The sequence below is a fragment of the Bos javanicus genome, chromosome 5, assembly GCF_032452875.1.
Source record: "Bos javanicus breed banteng chromosome 5, ARS-OSU_banteng_1.0, whole genome shotgun sequence".
Taxonomy (NCBI): Eukaryota; Metazoa; Chordata; class Mammalia; order Artiodactyla; family Bovidae; genus Bos; species Bos javanicus.
In genome coordinates this window covers 102,819,735-102,842,931 of record NC_083872.1, presented here as the reverse complement: position 1 = coordinate 102,842,931, position 23,197 = coordinate 102,819,735, and the positions used below count along the sequence as shown (strand labels likewise).

At 43.2% G+C, this 23,197-nt stretch overlaps 1 protein-coding gene across 1 annotated transcript in view; it reads left to right on the top strand.

Moving 5' to 3' along the window:
• The window catches only part of LOC133248202 (antigen WC1.1-like), a 56,932-nt gene extending 56,468 nt beyond the window's left edge, over window positions 1-464 (top strand). Inside the window, exon 21 of the mRNA XM_061418021.1 lies at window positions 173-464. Coding sequence (XP_061274005.1) covers window positions 173-318 — 146 coding nt within the window. The 3' untranslated portion in view covers window positions 319-464. The remainder of the gene's footprint in view (window positions 1-172) is intronic.
• The last annotated feature ends 22,733 nt before the right edge of the window (window positions 465-23,197 follow it).

Below are 23,197 nucleotides of genomic sequence, written 5' to 3'. Positions count from 1 at the left end.
GAGGACAGCCGGGATCCATCCTCACTGTAACTAGTGTGAAACAGCCTGAACCTCCTTGCCCACACCTGGGTCCCAGGGGTGCTTTGTTATCACCACTTCCTTTACTCACTTCCACAACATGGTCTGGTCCCCTTTGTCTCAGTTCTAACCATACTTTTCTTTACTATTTCAGGCTCTTCTCTGTTTGTCTTTGGAGAGGAAGCTGATCCTGGGAAAGGAGAAGAGAGCCCATGGCTGCTCCAGGGGGACAAAGGGGACCCTGGGTACGATGACATTGAACTCAGTGCCCCAGGAACATCCACAGTGACTTTCCCATGATGTTGTATTAAATATGAGATGAAGCCTCAGATATTCTAATTGCCTATATTTCAATACAGTAATACTGACCTGTAATTGTGTTATATGGAAATTGTTCAAAATGAAATATTCTGAATAAAGTAACTTTATGCTGTGTTGCTAATTTAGCAAGTCCCACATTAAATGCTTTTAAAGGATTGGTCTGTTTCTCAAACACCATTTTCCTCAAAGGAAAACAAGATGTACTGCCTTTTTTTCTCACCTCCATCAAAGGCTAATGAGGACATGACTTTGCCCAGGATCACAAATGCTCCAGGTCACTCTTACTTAGAAAAAGCATCTAAACTTGGTCCACATTCACACTCTCCTTCCTAGCAAGATGAACCTGTCAACCAAAAAATATAGTCAGAACCTGATAGAGTTATTTTATTTGGTGGGAATGTTTAGGACTCCAGGCCCTGGAGACAGCATCTCAGTAGCTCTGAGAAAACTGCTCCAAGGAGGCAGGAGGGGAAGTCAGCCTATATATAAGTTTGCAACAAAGGGCGAGGCAGTCTGAACATCAAGATCAGGTACCAAGTTAAGGAAGTTAGCATTCTGTTATTGGGAAGATGCAAGCCTCTGGTCTCACTGGATTCATTCCTTCCATATGAAGCTCAGCTATCTGGGGCCAACCCTGTTTCCTTATTCACCTCAAGGAGCGGCAGATGGCTGCTTCTTGCATTCCCCTAGCTCCTCAGCAATCACCATGGGGAGTGGCAGCATCCCCTGGATCACAGTTTTGGGAGCCCTCACTCACATTTGGAGACCAGAAATCATTGATGGCTGTGATATTTCTTGTTTATTGATATGGCAGGAGATATTTTCATTTCACAAACTCATGGAAAAAACCCAATCCTGTATGTTCTTCTCTGAGATGTCTCATCACCTGTTTTTAACCTATTCTTGGTCACCAGACTTGGATGTGAGTTTCAAAGTGGGACACTGCCTGGTGAGAGAGAATGGATACAGCTTTCCTTATCCTGCTTAAATTTTCATGGACCAGTTAAAAATCTAACTCTAGGTAACTGCTTCTCCCTTTTTCATTACTCATTCCCTAGGTTACTTTATCTGTTTATTTCTCAAGCAGATATAGATTCCTTTTTGCTCTTCTCCCATGTCTAGTTGATTATCAAATCCTTATGAATCCATTCTTTCCATCCCTTTGTGGTATTTCTTCAGGATGTTGCTATTTCTTGTCTCTCCAGTAATCTATCCTTCTGAGTGAATTATATCAGCTCATATCTCTTTCTAAGTTGATGGAAGGCAAATTGGTGCTCACCACACCCTGCATCCAGGTGGGACAAGAGGGCAAGAAAGTGGAGACCTAGGCAGAGGGGATGCAGAAGAAGGGATGTAAGGAAGATCAGGAACATTTGGGTATTTGTTTCAAATATGTGGATGGAGGTGTCTGATATGATTGAAAACTTAAAGGAACAATTTCAGAATAGTGAACTTTGCTGAAAACATATTGTTTCAAGATTGCTTTAATCTGGTTACTATTGAAAATGTTAACATGATCCTGCTGTGATTCTTCAGGGTAGAGACAGCTGTCTTACAGGAGTAGCCAAGTAAATATTATCTTTACACAACACGTCTCCCCCCACCCCCATTCCATTGTGGACATGTGGAGAAGCTGCTGAACTAATATAAGAACTGGGAGTGCTGGCCTAGCTGTGAGCTGAGTCCACCCAGTTACTGCTTGATGCCTGCATGGTGTCCAGGACTCCAACCTATGCTCACACTCTCAGTCTTCATAGTTCTAGGCTGTGCTTGGGAATGGGAAGATGTCCAGGACTTCTCCCAGGGCATCTCACATAGCTATTCACCATTGGGAAGTAATGAAATAAATGACATATGATGAAAGAAATAAAGTATACCAGCCAAGAAGCTCAGTGAACTCCAAAAAAACACAGATAAACAATCCAATTCAGGAAAAGAATATGTGAACAAAATGAGATTAAAAGTATTTCTTATCATTATTATTACTGCTTTTAATTTTTGGTTGCACTGGGTCTTTGTTGCTGCACATGGGCTTTCTTTAGTTGCGGCAAGCAGGCACTACTCTTCTTTGTGGACAGCAGGCTTCTCTATGTGGGGGCTTCTCTTGTTGCGGAGCACAGGCTTCAGGTGCTCAGGCTTCAGTAGTTGCAGCATGCAGGCTTCTATTTGCGGTTTGCAGGTCCTAGAGCATGGGCTCAGTAGTTGTTGTGCACAGGCTGAGTTGCTCCACAAAGGAAATCGGTTGTCTTACAGAGATAGAAATGAAATAAGATACAACAGATTTGTAAATGTAAATATGTAATCCAACTCAGAATACTCTAATATACAAAATATACAGTGAAAGTCGCTCAATGGTGTCCGACTCTGCAACCCCCTGGACTGTCCATGGAATTCTCCAGGCCAGAATACTGGAGTGTGTAGACTTTCCCTTCTCCAGGGGATCTTCCCAACCCAGGGATTGAACCCAGATCTCCCACATTGCAGGCAGATTTTTTACCAGCTGAGCCACAAGGGAAGCCCAAGAATACTGGAGTGGATAGCCTATCCTTTCTTCAGGGGATCTTCCCAACCCAGGAAACAAACCAGGGTCTCCTGCATTGCAGGTGGTTTCTTTATCAACTGAGCTATCAGGAAAGCCCACAAAATATACAACGAACTTGTAAATGTAAATGTGTAATACAACTCAGAATACTCTGTGCTAACCAGTTAACTGCAGTCTAAAGGAAGTATTAAAATAATTATAAAGAAAAGTTTTTTGTTAGTGGATATACAATATAAAGAGAGGCAAATTCTGACATCAAAAACAGAAAGTGTAAGGGGATAAAAAGGTATAGCTTTTGTATGTGATTGAAATTAATTTATCAGACTGTTGTGTCTGTAAGATATTATACATGAGCCTCATGGCAACAAAAATGTAAAAACCACCCTTATGGCATAAAGTGAAGAGGAACTAAAAAGGCTCTTGATGAAAGTGAAAGTGGAGAGTGAAAAAGTTGGCTTAAAGCTCAACATTCAGAAAACGAAGATCATGGCATCCAGTCCCATCACTTCATGGGAAACAGATGGGGAAACAGTGGAAACAGTGTCAGACTTCATTTTTCTGGGCTCCAAAATCACTGCAGATGGTGACTGCAGCCATGAAATTAAAAGATGCTTACTCCTTGGAAGGAAAGTTATGACCAACTTAGACAGCATATTGAAAAGCAGAGACATTACTTTGCCAACAGAGGTCCGTCTAGTCAAGGCTATGGTTTTTCCTGTGGTCATGTATGGATGTGAGAGTTGGACTGTGAAGAAGGCTGAGTGCTGAAGAATTGATGCTTTTGAACTGTGGTGTTGGAGAAGACTCTTGAGAGTTCCTTGGACTGCAAGGAGATCCAACCAGTCCATTCTGAAGGAGATCAGCCCTGGGATTTCTTTGGAAGGAATGATGCTAAAGCTGAAGCTCCAGTACTTTGGCCATCTCATGCGAAGAGTTGACTCATTGGAAAAGACTCTGATGCTGGGAAGGATTGGGGGCAGGAGGAGAAGGGGACGACAGAGGATGAGATGGCTGGATGGCATCACTGACTCGATGGACGTGAGTCTGAGTGAACTCCGGGAGCTGGTGATGGACAGGGAGGCCTGGCGTGCTGCAATTCATGGGGTCGCAAAGAGTCAGACACGAATGAGCGACTGAACTGAACTGACAGTAGAGTCACGAAAAGTAAAGAGAAGGAAGTCAGAGCACACCATTATCCAAAGTTATTAGCTCTCAGTTCTAACTGTTCTACAGAATAGTTGAGTTGTCCTGGTCTCTACAGCATTCTTCAGGATCAGCCTCAGAGGACTTTCCTTTCACAGAGTGAAAGATGAATTAGTCTGCTTTTTTTTTTTTTTTAAAGCAAAAAAACCTTTCTGCTGCTAATCTCCTTCTTTATGTCATACAGACAGTGCAGCTGTACTTTTTAATTGCAAACTTTCTTTCTATGATGTTGCTGTGAGGTTTTAATTGAAAAACTGCCAAATGATAAATCATATGAATAGCTTGTCTCCTCCATTGGGTCTGATTAAAACTTAATAAGAGGCCACATGTTAGTATGTTGTGGTTTGTCTTGTGTATCCTTAGAGATGGAGATTTGCAGTGTTCATTGTGACATGTCTGTTGGTGATAAGCTCCCTCTGTTTGAAAATAAAAATTTGCCCTGTTAATTGCTGAAAACATTTGCCTTTAAAACAAAAATGTCAGTTAGCTAAGTGATGTCCTCAAAAATAGTTCTCTATATTTAAGATAATTTCTCTTAAATGTCTAGCAGGGTCTAATTCAGTCATTCAACAAACATTATCTGAGTATCTATTAAGTTATAGAGAGTGGAAATGCAGAACTTATACTCATGTACAGGCCTCACTCCAATCCTGGGCCCTGGAAGGGCCTTAGCAGATACTTGTGGCCTGCAGTAGCCTTGGGTAGCATGCCCAGATGGGGAAGGAGTCAATGATAAGGAAAAGAGAATTTGTTCACAGACTTTTAGATGTTAAAAGAGAAACACATTTTGCTATATTTCCAGTGTTCTTAGGCTTATCTGCAGGCTGGACTCAGCTGCATCAAAGCTCCACATACAATAGAGCATCAGGTCATAGAGTTTAAGTCTGAGCAACCACTCAGCCTTTGAACTCTGAGTGCCATCCCAGTGGCACTAATCTTGAGTTTAAGTGGTTTAAGAATGACCACCTGCAGGAACTCAATAGCTCTGGAGTTGGTAATTACATCATTTCTGAGCAAAGGTAGATTAATCACCTTCACAGACTCTCCTTGCACCAACTTCTCCCATGTTCTGAGGCAGGCCCTAGGGTTGTGCTCACAAAGATATAGGTTTTGAATGTGCCGTTTTCTTGAGTTGAGGAAAAAAAATTAGCAAAATTATTTCTTACCCAAACGTGAAGAATTCTTTCTGTGGAAAATTCTTCAAACATGGGAGTACCAGACCACCTTACCTGCCTCCTGAGAAATCTGTACGCAGGTCAAGAAGCAACAGTTAGAACCAGACATGGAACAAAGGACTGGTTCCAAATTGCGAAAGGAATACATCAAGGCTGTATATTGTCACCCTCCTTATTTAATTTATATGCAGAGTACATCATGTGAAATGCTGGGTTGGATGAACCACAAGCTGGAATCAAGATTGCTGGGAGAAATATCAATAACCTTAGATATACAGATGATACCACCCTTGTGGCAGAAAGTGAAGAGGAACTAAAGAGCCTCTTGATGAAAGTGAAAGAGGAGAGTGAAAAAGTGGGCTTAAAACTCAACATTTAAAAAGCGAAGATCACTGCATCTGGTTCCATCGATCCATGGAAAATAGATGGAGAAACAATGGAAACAGTGAGAGACATTATATTTATGGGCTCCAAAATCACTGCAGATGGTGACTGCAGCCATGAAATTAAAAGACACTTTCTTCTTGGAAGAAAAGTTATGACCAACCTAGACAGCATATTAAAAAGCAGAGACATTATTTGCCAACAAATGTCCATCTAGTCAAAGCTATGTTTTTTCCAGTAGTCATGTATGGATGCGAGAGCAGGACCATAAAGAAAGTTTAGCACTGAAAAACTGATGCTTTTGAACTGCAGTGTTGGAGAAGAATCTTGAGAGTCCCTTGGACTGCAAGCAGATCCAACCAGTCAATCCTGAAGGAAATCAGTCCTTAGTATTCATTGGAACAACTGATGCTGAAGCTGAAAATCCAATGATGCAAAGAATGATGCCACCTGATGCAAAGAACTGACTCATTGGAAAAGACCCTGATGCTGGCAAAGATTAAAGACAAGAGGAGAAGAGGACAACAGAGGATGAGCTGGTTGGATGGCATCACCGACTCAATGGCCATGAGTTGAGCAAGCTCCAGGAGTTGGTGATACAGGGAAGCCTGGCATGCTGCAGTCCATGGGGTCACAAAAAGTTGGACACTACTGATTGACTAAACTGAACTGAAAGGGGAAGAAGTTAATTACATACATGGAGCAGTAAATGCACAATCAGATTTGTTCAGGAAATCAAGAAGAAACAGGGGACTTAGAAAGCACATGCTACCTTTTCATTAGTACAGGATTGGTGGAAGGTGAAATAAGATCAGAGATGATGGACTGACTAACTCAGAGGAAATGAGAGCTGTTTAAGGATGAAGGTCAAAATGCTAAGAGGCAAATTTGGGAAACTGAGACTGACTGTCAGCACAGAGTAATTTAAAGGGAACAAGAGATGCACCAGGGGTGGGTGGTCTTAAACAGGACTTAGGTCTAGTTGTTTATAAATCAGAAATGGTGACTGAGAAACAACCAAGCCCAACAGAGGAAGCAAGGTGAGATCAGAGGGAGTAGTTTGGGATGAAGACACAGAAGGAAGAGGAGATCCAGGAGAGTATCTGCTTCATGTGACAGATTCTGTCTTCTTTTCAAGTCTTCTTTCTCCTTTGTATCCATCAGAAGAGACTCTGTTCTGCTGCTGGAAAAAGTGACCCCCAAATCTCACTGTGTCTCTCACACACACACATATAGACACACATACACACATATAGAAACACACACATACATACACGTGCACACACACACTCATCACAACCTACAGTTGTTAGTGATTAGTGAGACTCTTACATGTGCACCATCTGGAACATACAACTTCTGGGGCAGAAAAGAGAGAGACTAGAGAATCACATTTGGGCTTTTCCTGCCTCCACTCAGAGGTGACACAGGTGTCACCACCCACGTTTCATTGCCCAGAATGAGTCCCTGAGGACTGGAAATACAGCTGTTTGATGAGTATTACTGTCTATCCACATCCCTCAGTAGAACTCTTGAGAGCAGTGCTGTCAGTTTTTTCTCACGTTGGAGAAGCTACTGAGGTAGAGCTTTGTGCAGAAATTGAATGTGCTCCTACCCTCCCCAAGTGGGATTTGAAGGCATTTCCTATTTTTATCCTTTGGCTTGTGTGTCTCTGACTCCTTACTCCACCTCAGTCTGTGCCAGGTGGGATTAGTCAGATTTGTATCTCCCCTGTCCCCCACCTCCCTTCTCCACTCAGTATCACTAACTGCAGGGTGATTTTCAGCATTTGTCCATGAATTCACTTCTTTAGTTAGCCAATATTTGTTAAGCTCTTTCTATGTGCCTTTACTTGACCTTAAGGAGACACTGAAGAATAAGACATAATACTTGCTCTCCGTAAGCCTGCACTTTGGAGACCGTATTGTATGTATAAGAAAGTTTATATAGATTAAATAGATGCAGCAGTAAGTTTGAGCTGGAGGAATTAGAAAGAATTCACAGAGGTGAAAACTCTATGCATTTAAAAATAAGAGAAGATTTATCAATTTTCTTTTTGTAGTAGGCTTAAAAATGTGTCCTCTAGAATTCAAATATACATAAATGTAATATTCTCTATTATTATAACTGATTTCATCTTGTGCACTAGCAAGGTGTGTTTGTATGGATTGAAAGTTCCATAACATTAACACAGACTCTCCCGTTTAAAATTTGTCCCTCAACTTAGCTTGGGTTCATTGTAATAACTGTCTTGTCATTTCTAGTTCAAGCTCCCTGCTGAGACTGGTTTTCCTCTATTTAAAGAGTCATCTTCTTTTCTCTCCTCCCACAGATGGTGTCTGGGGTGGGAGGGCTTCTTCGTTTCCAACAGCAGTGGGGAAGAGTCCTTGGTCTGCTTGCTCTCCACTTAGAATCTGCTTGTCTTTGATTTAGTAGCTTTGATCTGCTCTGGTCTCTGGGTATCTGATGCTGCACTATGGAGGAGTGAATGAGGCCAATTCAGAGCCATACTCTTTGTTCAGTGTTGCTGGTTATAGACTGTAAAGGGGTGAACAGAGATGATGGGCTGGACATCACCAGCTCATGACCTTGCTCCTTCTTTTACGCCCTTGTGATGAAGTGGTCTTTGGTAAAGGAGACTTTACGAACCCTGGTACCATCCATCCATGCAAGGAACACAGATGGTGAGGCAGGTCTCCAATGCTTTGGTGTAACAACTCAATGAATTATTTCCTTTTAAATTGTGTACCACTATTTTAATTTAAAAATATTTTGCATTTTAGTCACTCTGTCTGATTGGTCCTGAGGAAATGTTCCTCAAACAAGCAGATTTAATTATTAATTTCCTGGCAAAGAGATTACTGAACCTCTGAAAGCTCTATTTTTTTCATGGTGATTTGGGAATAATGCTGCTGCAGATTGTATTGCTTTACCATAAGACCAAGTAAACAGTCTAAGTTAAAGAACAGAATTCTTCCTGCTCTTTGCTTCTGCACTTCTAATTCAATATGAAAGCTGTTAAAATAAAAAAATTTCTTCCTGTTACAGTTATGTGTGGTTTGAATTGAAAATGTGCTAAATGATAAATACATAAACATCCTGACCACTTGGCCATATCTGATTAAGACAAGAACAGGAGGCTTCATGGCCTTCACCTGTCAGGGTGCTGTGGTTTATCTTCTTTATCTTCAGATATGCAAAGACACTTGCAGCTTTTTTATACGTGTTTAGAACTGGCTCACTCAGCACTGCTCTTGGAATGGGGCTAGCCTTGTTTCTGGTATTGCAATTTACTGCATTCATTGCAGCAAAGTATGAAGTGAACCATGCATAGCTTATACCATTTAATCATATTGAAATATCATTACAAAAGTTGACACAACTTGCATTGTGCTCTTAGGTCCTCACAACAAGTTAAATTATTTCTCAAAAGATTTCTTTTGATTGAAATGATTTGTGTAAAATACCTGGCTGACATTCATTCATTCAGGTATACAAGAGACATCATTTAGGATTTTTAATCAGCAGGCATTGGGGATAAGAAGGTGAATTATACAAAGAACCTTTACCAAGTCCATTTATAAAGTAAAATTGGCAAGTAAACAACTTAATTCATGAGGTTCACAGTTGATAAGGTCAAAGTTCATGAGCAGTAGAATGGGAGACAGAGAGAAGGGGTGATGTGTGGAAGACTCACAACTCTGGCACCAGTCACCATCATAGCATGTCAAAACTCTGGGAGAATTTTGATAGCTCCAGTCAAGACTCAAGATAACAGAATTTAATTCCTGTTCTAGAGTTCTGTGATTCCTGGGATGGGATGGAGAGAGGGGCCCTAATATTGTTTCTCTATCACTACTATGTACTACTAGTAACTAAAGGTTATATCTCTTACTAATGCCAACTCATTTAATTCTAACCAAAACTCTGTCATCTAGGCACAAACATAACTCTCCTTTTACAGACTGAGCCACTACACAGAGAGTGTAAGGACCCTGTACAAGGTCACACACATGGTGTGTGGCTGAGCTCTGTGTCATGACAGAGCAAACTGGCTCCCAAGTCTGTTCTCCTGACACCTGAAGTACAGTCTCTCAAGTTCATTGTGGACAAAGTTGGTTGGTGTCCTCACTAAAGCTTTCCTCCTTCAAATCTTGGATGAGATTGGACACTGAGATTTTATGTGTCAGAGAAGACATACCTCCATCAGAGGATGAGTTGGTCCATGTTGACGCTGCACTCCCAGCTCTGGGGTAGTGGGTGCTGGGGACCCTATACTAGCCCTGAGTTAGCCCCTCCTTTCCAGCCCACCCGTCCCTATAATAGAATCTGGAGCCCCTAACAGTGTCTTATCTGTGAGATCTCAATCCCGAGGTAAGACCGTATGTACCTGGTCCATTAAATGCACCCCTGTGTCATCCTGTGGGAGGGATGAGTGGACCCCAGGAAGCATGTCGTGTGTTCTAGGTGTCTGCCTCATGGATTTTGGTGATGCTGTGGAGTTCATAACTGGGTAAGGAATGATGACTCTGGGCCCCAGGGGGAGTAGAGCGTTGACTCTAAGCGACTGAGCAGATACTGGTCCTACTCCAGCCCTTGAGTTTATATTCTGGTTTTGACATTTATAATCAGTTTTATCATTACTGAGTCAAACATACAGAAGGAGTTGGAGTTCATGTACAGATGGGGGCTTGGAAGTGAGAGGAACACAGAACAAGTAAGTGACTGTTGTAAAATAAAATATTAGCACATTTAAATAGAAAGAGAGAAAAAAAAATGTTTTCAATTGACTTTTCTCCCTTTTCATTTACCTGAGTCTCAAATAGGAAGGATAGGCATGACAGGACAGAGAAGCAGCTATGTCTGATGACCAGGATGAGGAGTCCATCTGGTCGGGGATGTGACAGGGCTGTGGACTGGCCCACAGCTGCCCTCAGTGTTGGCTTCACTGAGACCTTAAGGTGTGTGTGTGGGGGGGGGGTGCGCATAGAGCCATCCATCTCTGACCTCTGGTGGGGACTCTGAAGTGTGTGTGTCACAGATGTGTCCTTCCCCCATCTCTGCTGAAATGATGAGAGTCAGACAGGTGAGGGGGCCTCAGTGTGGGCTTGTGTGGACCACAGGGGTGCATCATGGGGATCTTTAGCCTTAGCGGGCATGAGGCATGGGGGGTAGCATGTTAGTGACCTTGAGTATTTTCACTATCTTATATCCCCTTACTGTCCTTCTCAGTCTTTTTTCACCCCAGGACTACTTTCTGGTTACCATCGGGGGGCTTCTTCTGATCAGTGAAAACAGAATGAGGCAGCAATGGCCACACTGAACTTCAGCCCCTTCTGCTTTGATCTGTCCCCTCATCCACCCGGGCTTCCATTCTTGTCGCCGCTTTTCCTGTTAAACGTGGAATGAAGGAGGTGGGGTGACTGATAGTTCAGGCAGCATGAACCCTTTTCTTTTCTGCTTCACAGGCCTCTACTTTGACCCCTTGCCTGTAGCTACTGTGTAGCATAATATTTTCTATTTTTCCTTTTGTCTGGGGTAGTTCCTTTAAATTATATTTTGCATCTTCTTTAGTAATGGCTAACAATACAATGAATCTTATCAAACCAAATTGTCAATATGCAAAGAGGGAAACTGTAAAGTTTAGGAAACTTAAGTCTTTCTAAACTACATGTTTTATTCTAGAGATCCCCAAATCTGATTTTGGCAGGCTAGAGTTGAATGATGACTCCTACTTTCTCTTTGCTTCATATAACAGCAATCTCTTTCTCTCATGAAGCATTATTTGGTGACTAGCTGAAAGGGATATTTCACACAAACTGAAATGCAATAAAGGGGAAGGGATTTAGTGTGTCTGAAAATCCCTTATAGGGCTTCCCAGGTGGCTCAGGAGTAAAGAACCTACCTGCCAATGCAGGAGACACAGGAGACGTGGGTTCAATCCCTGAGTCAGAAAGATCCCCCAGAGAAGGAAATGGCAACCCACTCCAGTATTCTTGCCTGGGAAATCCTGTGGAAAGAGGAGTCTGTTAGGGCTACAGTCTATGGGGTTGCAAAGAGTTGGACACAACAGAGAATGCATGCACGTGCTTCAGTACCCAGGCTACAGATCCTTCTGAGAAGGGGGGAAAAGACAAGCAAACTCATCCCCTCCACTTGATGGGTCCCACCTCACTCCCACCGTGGTCACCTATGAATTCCTGTGCTCCTGGTCCTCACTTTCTGCTGGCCTGATAAATATGCTTGTATTTCAAGCCTTCTTGTAGTTCTCTTCTTTGTCCCTGAGCTCAGTCCCAGGGAGGATCAATGCTTGATTCCATCAGAAATATTCTCCACAGGCCAACAGATCCCCTCCTCTGACCCTGACAGATCTCACAGTCTATGGTATTGGTCTGGGTGATCAGATGAGAAAATGTCACTCATGCTTTTTGATGCAACTTTTCTACACCAGCCTCGGTCATGGAGCCCGGCTCTCAGGACCACGGAAGCAGGAGGTCGAAGGACCGTGTTGTTCATATAAGGAGATATTGAAGATGCAGAAGTTCATTGGTGTCTGAGCTGCAGAAAGTGGCAGATGCAGCCTCCGATAGTGCCTGAAATGGTAAAAGGTGTTGCTATTGGCTCCCAGGAGAGAGGGTGTAAGGGGTGGTCTATATAGACCCCGGTCGGCACCCTGACGCCTCCTCACAGGCTGATCCTGCAGCTGGGACTGTGACCTTGAGGACGTGAAGTCAAGATGGCTCTGAGCAGACACCTCTCCCTGCGGGGACTCTGTGTCCTCCTCCTCGGCACCATGGTGGGTGGTCAAGGTAAGAGCTGCCCCTCTGTCCTGGGTCCACAGCAGGGAGTGGATGCCTTGGTGAAGGGAAAGGTGTCTGGAGTTCTGGAGCAGAGCATCAGTGTTTTTGACCAAAAAGGAGCCACACCGACTGTGAATACTGGTCCCTCTCCTGTGTGGGGTCCACTGGTCATTGCTGCAGATTTTACAGAACAGTGAGGTTTGGTCTGGACCGAGCTGGGTCAGCCTGAGTCCCTCCACTGTCTCCCTTGTTCTCAGGGAGTTTCTAAGAGTCCCAGTGGCTCCTAGTGTGCGGAAGGTCCAGTGACTGCCCTCAGCTGGGACTCTGGGCTGTTCCCACATGCTCCACAAGCCTGATGTGTGAGCACTGCCCCTGGGTCCCCATGTTTCCTGTGTCTGTGCTCCTGTAGGCTCTGTGCTTGTGTGTGTGTGTGTGTGTGTGTGTGTGTGTGTGAGGGTGCATGTGAGGGTGCCTGTGGGTGTATGAGGCTGTATGAGGGTGTGGAGTCTGTCTATGTGAGAGGAATGGGACTGCTGAGCAGGGACTGAGTGTGTTGGTCTGTGAAGCACACAGGGTGCCCACAGGGTCAGGTGTCATGTCTGTTGCATGTAACCAGATCAGAGATTATTGTGTACCTGCCTGCCTCTCTCTGGGTCCTCTCTCCCATCCTCCAGCCTCTCATATTTCTTGCCCTGCCTTAAAATATAAATTTTATTTCATCAGGCATTTAGTAATTTTCAACATTTCTGCTATTACAGGAAAAGTTGCTCTGAGTTTTTCTGTATTTAAATGTAAGGACTATTCATGATTATTTCTCTAATGATGTTCCCTGGGTGGAACTGTTGTTTCATGGGCTATGAATATCCTTAAGGCTTTTGGTGCATAGAGAGTAAATGCCTTTTGATACATTTGCACTGAGTTTTATTTTCACTAGTATTGTGTGAGAATATTAGTTTCCACTTACCCTCACCAACATTTGCTTTTTATCGAGCTTTAAAATCTTATCCAGTTTCATAGGCAAAAACTAGCATATATTCACTAATTTAATGCTTCATTTCCTCCTTCATTGCTTGCTCATGACATTTGTGTTTTTAAAATTGTGATGTTTGTCATTTTGTAATGATTTATATTGGAGCTCTCTATACTATGACTGTTGGAGACGGCAATGGCACCCCACTCCAGTACTCTGCTTGGAATATCCCATGGACGGAGGAGCCTGGTGGGCTGCTGCTATGGGGTCTCACAGAGTTGGACATGACTGAAGCGACTTAGCAGCAGCAGCAGCATATTATGACTGTGACTACTACGCCAGTTCAGTTCAGTCGCTCAGTTGTGTCTGTCTATTTGCGACCCCATGGACTGCAGCACGCAGGCTTCCCTATCCATCACCAACTCCTGGAACTTGCTCAAACTCAAGTCCATCGAGTCGGTGATGCCATCCGACCATCTCATCCTCCCTTCCCCTTCTTCTCCTGCCTTCAATCTTTCCCAGTATCAGGGACTTTTCACATGAGTCATTTCTTCCTATTAGGTGGCCAAAGTATTGGAGCTTCAGCATCAGTCCTTCCAATGAATATTCAGGACTAATTTCCTTTAGAATTGACTGCTTTGATCTCCTTGCAGTCCAAGGGACTCTCAAGAGTCTTCTCCAATACCACAGTCCAAATTCATCAATTCTTCAGTGCTCAGCTTTCTTTATAGTCCAATTCTCACATCCATACATGACTACTGGGAAAACCATAGCTTTGACTAGATGGACTTTTGTCAGCAAAGTAATGTCCCTGCTTTTTAATATGCTGTCTAGGGTGGTCATAGCTTTTTTCCCAAGGAGCAAGTGTCTTTTAATTTCATGGCTGCAGTCACCTTCTTCAGTGATTTTCAAGCCCCCCAAAATAAAGTCAGCCACTGTTCTCATTGTTTTCCCATCTATTTGCCATGAAGTGACAGGACCAGATGCCACAGATTTCTCAGTTTTTTGCATGTTGAGCTTTAAGCTAACTTTTTCACTCTCCTCTTTCACTTTCCTCAAGAGGCTCTTTTGTTCTTCACTTTCTGCCATAAGGGTGGTGTCATCTGCATATTTGAGGTTATTGATATTTCTCCCAGCTATCTTGATTCCAGCTTGTGCTCCATCCAGCCTGGCATTTCACATGATGTACTCTGCATATAAGTTAAATAAGCAGGATGACAATAAACATCCTTGATGTATTTCTTTCCCAATTTGGAATCAGTCTGATGTTCCAAGTCCAATTCTAACTGTTGCTTCCTGACCTGCATACAGATTTTTCAGGAGGCAGGTAAGGTGGTCTGGTGTTCCCATCTGTTTAAGGATTTCCCACAGTTTGCTGTGATCCATACAGTCAAAAGCTTTGGTGTACTCAATGAAGCAGAAACAGATGTTTTTCTGGAACTCTCTTGCTTTTTCGATGATCCAACGAATTTTGGCAATTTGATCTCTGATTTCTCTGCCTTTTCTAAAACCAGCTTGAAGTTTTGGAAGTTCACGGTTCATGTACTGTTGAAGCCTGGCTTGGAGAATTTTGAGCATTACTTTACTAGTGTGTGAGATGAGTGCAACTGTGCAGTAGTTTGAATACTCTTTGGCATTGCCTTTCTTTGGGATTGGAATGAAAAATGACCTTTTCCAATCCTGTGGCCACTGCTGGGTTTTCCAAATTTGCTGGCATATTTAGTGCAGCACTTTCACACCATCATCTTTTAGGATTTGAAATAGCTCAGTTGACTACTGAGCTATTTCAGTAGCTCAGTAGTCAAGGGTTGCCATGCCCTTCTCCATGTGATCTTCCTGACCCAGGGATCGAACCCATGCCTCTTACATTTCCTGAATTTGCAGGTGGCTTCTTTACCACTACCACCACCTGGAAAGGCCAATGCTCGGGTTCGATCCCTGGGTCAGGAAGATCACATGGAGAAGGGCATGGCAACCCATCCTAGTGTTCTGGCCTGGAGAATCCCATGGACAGAGAAGCCTGGCCGGCTACAGTCCATGGGGTCGCAAAGAGTCAGACAGGACTGAGCAGACATCTTGGATACCTTGTTTCTCCTAATGGCATCCATAATTCCTGTAGGTTTCCTGTATTCCTTTGCATTCTTTTTGCTCCTCTGATTGGATAATTTTGACTTATCTTTGTTTTATTTCATTGAGTCTTCTGCTTGGTCAACTCTGCATTTTGTAAAACTTTTTGTTTCATATTGGCGTATAGCCAGTTAACAATATTGCAATAGCTTCAGGTGAACAGCAAAGAAACTCAGCCATACATATATATATGTGTGTATCCATTCTCCCACAAACTCCCCTCCCATTCAGGCTGCCATATAACATTCAGTAGAGTTCCCTGTGCTGTACAGTAGGCCCTTGTTGATTATCCATTTTAAATATAGCAGTATGTAGGAATCGGTCCCAAATTCCTTGACTATCCCTTCCCTTCATTCTTTTCCCTTGGCAATCATAAGTTAAGTTCTCTAATCTGTGAGTTTCTTTCTGTTTTGTAAATAAGTCCATTTTTAAAATTTCTTTTTGAATTCATATACAAGGGATTTCATATAATATTTCTCCTTCTCTATCTGATAGTCAAGTCTGTTTTTGATGCTCTGTATTAAATTCTTCAGTTCACTCATGGTATTATTCAGCCCCAGAATTTCTGGTTAGTTTTTTTTTTTTTTTTTAATGTTTTCTATCTGTTTGAAACTCAATGAATTTACAAGCACCCTTAAGATTTGGGCTGATTTTCCCCTCCTATTTTATCAGGTCTTTAATGCTTTTAGATAATTTTTAGTAAATTAATTCTACTTTTTCAGCAGAAGAGATAGCCTCAATAAGCAAGCCCACCATTACGGAGAAACTCTCCTGGAACTCTTCACAGTAAAGAAATCACCTATGTGTTTGTGTCATAAACTAGATAAAAGCTCCAGGTAGGCAAGGATATTGTCTTACTATTTTCGTATTTATAGTACTTAAAAAAGACCTGCCTCTCCATAGATAATTTTATCATTAATAAAATTTTAATCATTTCAGTTCAGTTCAGTCACTCAGTCGTGTCCGACTCTTTGTGTCCCCATGAATCGCAGCACGCCAGGCCTCCCTGTCCATCACCAACTCCCGGAGTTCACTCAGACTCACTTCCATCAAGTCAGTGATGCCATCCAGCCATCTCACCCTCTGTCATCCCCTTCTCCTCCTGCCCCCAATCCCTCCCAGCATCAGAGTCTTTTCCAATGAGTCAACTCTTCGCATGAGGTGGCCAAAGTACTGGAGTTTCAGCTTTAGCATCATTCCTTCCCAAGAAATCCCAGGGCTGATCTCCTTCAGAATGGACTGGTTGGATCTCCTTGCAGTTCAAGGGACTCTCAAGAGTCTTCTCCAATACCACAATTCAAAAGCATCAATTCTTCGGTGCTCAGCCTTCTTCACAGTCCAACTCTCACATCCATACATGACCACAGGAAAAACCATAGCCTTGATTAGACGGATCTTTGTTGGCAAAGTAATGTCTCTGCTTTTGAATATGCTATCTAGGTTGGTCATAACTTTCCTTCCAAGGAGTAAGCGTCTTTTAATTTCATGGCTGCAGTCACCATCTGCAGTGATTTTGGAGCCCCAAAAATGAAGTCTGACACTGTTTCCCCTGTTTCCCCATCTGTTTCCCATGAAGTGATGGGACCAGATGCCATGATCTTCGTTTTCTGAATGTTGAGCTTTAAGCCAACTGTTTCACTCTCCACTTTCACTTTAATCATTTAGTATTAATAAAAATAGCTTCTTGTGTGCTTTCAAGATCCTATTCAATCCTTTACTCTTATATCAGTGTCAGACTTCTGAAAAATCTGACTAAGCACCATAGGATGTCTCTCTACTTCTACTGTTTCCTTTACCTCCCGCTAAGTATCTATATTTCCTTCCTAGAATGGACCTCCCTGGGTCTGTGGACTAAACTGTGTCCCTCCATAATTAATATGTTGAATCCTAGCCCCTAGTGTGACTGCACTGGAGATAGGGTCTTTAGGAATTAATTGAGCTTAAATAGGCTTCACTGGTGGCTCAGTGGTAAAGAATCCTCTTGCCAATGCAGGAGAGGCAAGTTTGATCCCTGGGTCAGGAAGATCCCCTGGAGAAGGAAATGGCAACCTACTCTATTATTCTTGCTTGGGAAATCCCAAGGACAGAGGAACCTGGCAGACTACAGTCTATGCCGTCACAAGAGTTGGACACGATCTGGCGACTAAACCACTAACATCAAGGTTAAATAAAGTCATAAGGATGTGGCCCTAATCCAATAGGTGACTTTATAAAAAGAGGATGAGACAGATCTTCCTCCCTCTCTCCCTGTGCATCTGTCCCGAGGAAAGGCCAGGGGAGCACACAGTGAGGGAGCCATGACTACAAGCCAAGAGCAGAGGTCTCAGAATGAACACAGCTTTGCCAGCACATTGATCTTTGACTTACCAGCCTCCAGAACTGTGATAAGATAAATAATTTCTGTTTTTTAACCTGCAAGACTCTGGTTTTTGGGTGGCTGCCTGCCTGATCTGACTATACACCAGGATCTTCTCCAGTTCAGCATTTCCCCAGATGTTCCCTCTGTGACGCACCACTTTGGTTTCCAGAGTGAGAGCACTTTGGGGGCCAGGGACAGAGATCTGAGTGGTGTCAAGGGTGCCCCAAGGATGACGTCTTATTAGATTGTAAGAAAGATTCTCATTTTCTGACCTGAATTTAAAGCTAATGGAGCTGATCAAGGTCTCAGGGAACTCATTTCTCAGTTCCTGACAGGCAGGCAGGAGCCTGGGACACTGGGTGAGACCTGATGTGATAGAGAGAGGTGGTTTGGGTCCCAGTTCCAGGTGGGACCAGGCAGCAGGCCTGATCACACAGGAAGAAGTCTCACCTGGATGAAGCAGTGAAGGCTCACGTATAAACCCCTGGCTTGTTCACCCCTGCCTTCTGACTCTGCAGGGAAGCCCTGCATTAGTTATGTGTTGTTGTGCAACCAATTACTGCTGAACTCGGCAGCTTAAGTCAGCAAACACCTAGTATCTCACACTTTCTGTGGGTCAAGAATTGACATGGATTACCTGGATCCTTGGAGTCATGATGTCTCACAAGGATGCAGTCATCTGAACGTTCAACCAGGGGAGGATATCGCCCATGTACTTACCTGGTTCTTAGCAGCATTCAGACTTTGGTGGATTGTTGAACTGAAATCTAATCCCATAAGTGACATATCATCACTTTTGCCAAATTCCATTTGTTACATGCATGTTACTAAGTACATTCAAGTGTGGGGATTACACAAGGATGTGGATACCAGGCAACAGAAAAAATCAGAACACTATACACACTGTTACCCCAGCCTCTGTTCCTAAGCTGGATGAGATGCTTCCTATGGACAGGGAAGGAGAGGGAGGATTCCTCCCTGGATCCTGGGCCATGAGCTGTAACTGAGATGGGAAAGCTGGGCCCTAGTAGCCTTGGGCACATCTACAGGGAGGGCAGCATCCAGAGTCTCTGGAGGCCTGTCCTCGGTGGTGTCCCTGGAGCTGGTTCTACAGGCTCACGAGAAACACCTGTTGCCTCTCTTCCTGCTCCAGGTTCAGTGATGGCACATTGGGAGCTTAGAGTTGGCCATGGTGGAAATATATATATATATATATATACCACAGAAGTCAACAAATGCTGTACACAGGGAATTTTTTTCAGAGATCAGAGTGTCCATTTTTTATTACTTGACAGTACACTACTGCATGGTGCACTAAAATCTGTCTTGCATCTGTGTCTGTGTCTCTCTTGCAGATCTGGAGCTGAGGCTGAAGGATGGAGGTCACCGCTGTGAGGGGAGAGTGGAAGTGAAGCACCAAGGAGAATGGGGCACAGTGAATAATTATAAGTGGGGCTTAGAAGAGGCAGCTGTGGTGTGTAGACAGCTGGGTTGTGGAGCTGCTGTTGATGCTCTCCAAAGAGTTCACTTTGGACCAGCAGTTGGCCCCATTTGGTTTAATGTTATTTACTGCAAAGGGACAGAGTCAGATATCACAGAGTGTAGTTATCCTACTGTTAAAGACTATCGTCCTGAGGGCCTTTCCCATGATCAGGATGCTGGAGTAGTCTGCTCAGGTAAGGCTTGTCTGGTCTGGGAGGGGATCTCCAGCAGGAAAAGCCTCAGTCTCATTCCCAGCCTAACTATAAGAATATGGATCACAGACTTTAGTGCATACTTGGGTGAAGATTCCAGTCACACAGTTATTTCTAGAGCATTAGGTGTTCAAGGGAGCAGAAGGACTTTCTTGGCAATGGACAGTAAAGGCTCCAGATCCAGTGTGCACTGTGCCCTTCTGGTCTGAGTGATGTGTCACAGGAGGCAGTGAGGTGAGATCAAATGTTTCATACGTGTACAACTGCCTGGTTGAACCTACATTAATTAGGTTAATGTAGTAGTAGTACCATCGTAGTTTTTTGTATTTTTTTCATGGGATGGTCAGACAAGTGCAGCTCTAAGAGGGGATATAGGAGAGGTGCAGGTAAGGAGAGGTGTGAGTTTATTATACTCACAGATCCTAGAGAGACAGAATATCAGTAGGTGGGTACTTGGGGGAGGTGCCAGTAGAACACCCTGATCCAAGCAGTGGTGCCCCCAAAATGGAGTGTGAGGACCCATGGACAAGTGACAAATACACACACACACACACACACACACACATATATATATATATATGTCTTGTTTTCATTTTCATCCAGCTAGTCTCTGTCTTTTGGTTAGAGCATTGAATCAGTTCACATTTAAGGTAATTATGGAAATGTATGTTCTCACTGACACTCTGTTAATTGCTTTGTATTTTTTTGGTAGGTCTTTTTTTCTTCCCTTCCTCTTTGGTTCTCTTCTCATGATTTGATGGCTATCTTTAATGCTGTGTTTGAATTCCTTTTTCTTTATTGTGTGAATATATATTGTAGATTTTTGATTTGTGGTTACCATGAGGTTTTGATATGCAGTCTATTGCAAGTTTCTGATCTTTTAATTTCCAATGGGTTTCCAGTATCTTGCATTTTTACTCTCCTCACGATTGCTAGTTTTGGTATCATGTTTGTGTGTGAATGCTTTCCTAACTTCATTGTATGTTTGCTTTTACTGGTAAGCTTTCTTATTCATACTTTTCTTTTTTCTTCTCTGGCCTTTTAATTTTCTGCCTAGAAAAGTTCCTTTACCTCTTGGAAGTTGGTATGCTGCTGCTGCTGCTGCTAAGTCACTTCAGTCATGTCCGACTCTGTGCAACCCCACAGATGGCAGCCCACCAGGCTCCCCGTCCCTGGGATTCTCCAGGCAAGAACACTGGAGTGGGCTGCCATTTCCTTCTCCAATGCATGAAAGGGAAAAGGGAAAGTGAAGTCGCTCAGTCATGTGCAACTCTTAGCAACCCCATGGACTGCAGCCTATCAGGCTCCTCCGTCCATGGGATTTTCCAGGCAAGAGTACTGGAAAAAAAAGAAAAAGAAAAAAAAAAAGAGTACTGGAGTGGGTTGCCAGTGCCTTCTCCATGGAAGCTGGTATAGTGGTGCTGAATTCTTTTAGCTTTTCCTTGTCTGTAAAGCTTTTGATTTCTCCATAGAATCTGAATAAGAGCATTGCTGGGTAGAGTATTCTTGATTGTAGGTTTCCCTCTGTTATCAGTTATATCATTCCACTCCCTTATGGCCTGCAAAATTTCTGCTGAAAAATCAGCTGATAAATTTATGAGAATTCCTTTTAAGTTATTTGTTGCTTTCCCCTTGTTGCTTTTAATAGTTTCTCTTTGTCTTTAGCTTTTGTCAATTTGATTAATGTGAGTCTTGACATGTTCCTTCTTGGGTTTATCCCATTTAGGACTCTGTGCTTCCTGGACTTCAGTAACTATTTCCCTTCCCATGCTAGGGAAGTTTTCAGCTATTATCTTTTCAGATATTTCTCAGCTCTCTTCTCCTTCTGGGACCCCTACAATGTGAATGTTTGTGCATTTAATGTTGTCCCAGAAGTTTCTTACACTATCCTCACATCTTTTCATTCTTTTTTCTGTCCCACAACAGTGACTTTTCACCATTCTGTCTTCTAGCTCACTTATCTATTTTTCTGCCTCATTTATTCTGCTGTTGATTCCTTCTAGTACACTTTTCATTTCTTTTACTGTATTATTCTTCAACTCTGTTCTGTATATCTTCTAGCTCTCTGTTAAACATTTCTTATATCATTTCATTCCACACCTCCATTCTTTTTCCAAAATCTTGAATCACCTTTATTATCATTACTCTGCATTTTTTCCCAGGCAGATTGCCTACGTCCATTTCACTTAGTTGTTCTCCTGGGATTTTATCTTGTTCCTTTGTCTAAAATATATTCCTCTGCTGTCTCATTTTATCTAACTTTCTGTGTTTATAGTCTCTCTTCCACAGGCTGGAGGATTGTCATTCTTCTTCCTTTTGGTGTCTGCCCCCTGATGGGTGAGACTCATCTAGAGGCTTGTGCAGGCTTCCTGGTGGGAGGTTTTGGTGCCTGCTGACTAGTGGGAGAATCTAGTTCTTGATCTTCTGGTGTGCAGAGCCATGCCAAAAGATGTGTATAGAGGCAGTTGTGGGCTCAGGAAGATTTTAGACTGCCTATCTGCTAATGGGCAGGGCTGTGTTCCTGCCCTGTGGGTTGTTTGATCTGAGGCATCCCATCACTGGAGCCTGCAGGCTGTTGGGTGGGGCCAGGTCTTGGTGTCAAAATGGCAGCCTCCAGGGGAGCTCACGCCAATGAGTACTCCTTGGTACTTGTGCCACCAATGTCCTTGTCCCTGCAGTGAGCCACAGCTGCCCCCACCTCCCCAGAAGACTCTATAAGACAAGCAGGTAGGTCTGTCCTTGGCTTCTGTGAAGTCATGGTTTTTCCCCTTGGCCCCAGTGGGCTTCCCTGGGAGCTCAGCTGGTAAAGAATCTGCCTACAATGCAGGAGATCCTGGTTCAATTCCTGGGTTGGGAAGATCCACTGGAGAAGGAATAGGCTACCCACTCCAGTATTCTTGGGCTTTCCTGGTAGCTCAGACAGTATAGAATCTGCCTGCAATGCAGGAGACCTGGGTTCAATCCCTGGGTTAAGAATATCCCCTGGAGGAGGGAAAGGCTAACCACTCCAGTATTCTGGCTTGGAGAGCTTCATGGACAGAGGAGACTGGCAGGCTACAGTTCATGGGATCACAAAAAGTTGGACATGACTGAATGACTTTCACTTCACTTCCCTTCCCTTGTTCCTGTGGAGTTCCTATGATCAAGGGCCCTGTCCTTGAAAGCCAAGTGCTCTGGGGGCTCCTCTTCCTGATGCCAGACCCCCAGGGTGGGGAGTTTGACCTGAGTTTCAGAAACATTCTGTGGGTAATCTATTATATAATTATTTTCCAGTTTGTTAATCATTTACCTGGTGGGTATGAGGTTTGATTATATTGTAAATAAATCCCTCCTACCATCTTATTGTGGCTTCTTCTTTGTCTTTGGATGTAGAATATTATTTTTAATAGGTTATACTCTTTTTTTGTTGATGGTTGTTCAAAAGTTAGTTGTGATTTTTGTGCTTTTGTGAGAGGAGGTGAGCCTAAGTCATTATAGTCTTCCATCTTTCATATTTTACCTTAAAATTATAAGGGAAAACTGAAAGTGAAAGTCATTCAGTCGTGTCCGACTCTTTGTGACCCCATCAACTAAACAGTCCACGGAATTCTCCAGGTCAGAATAC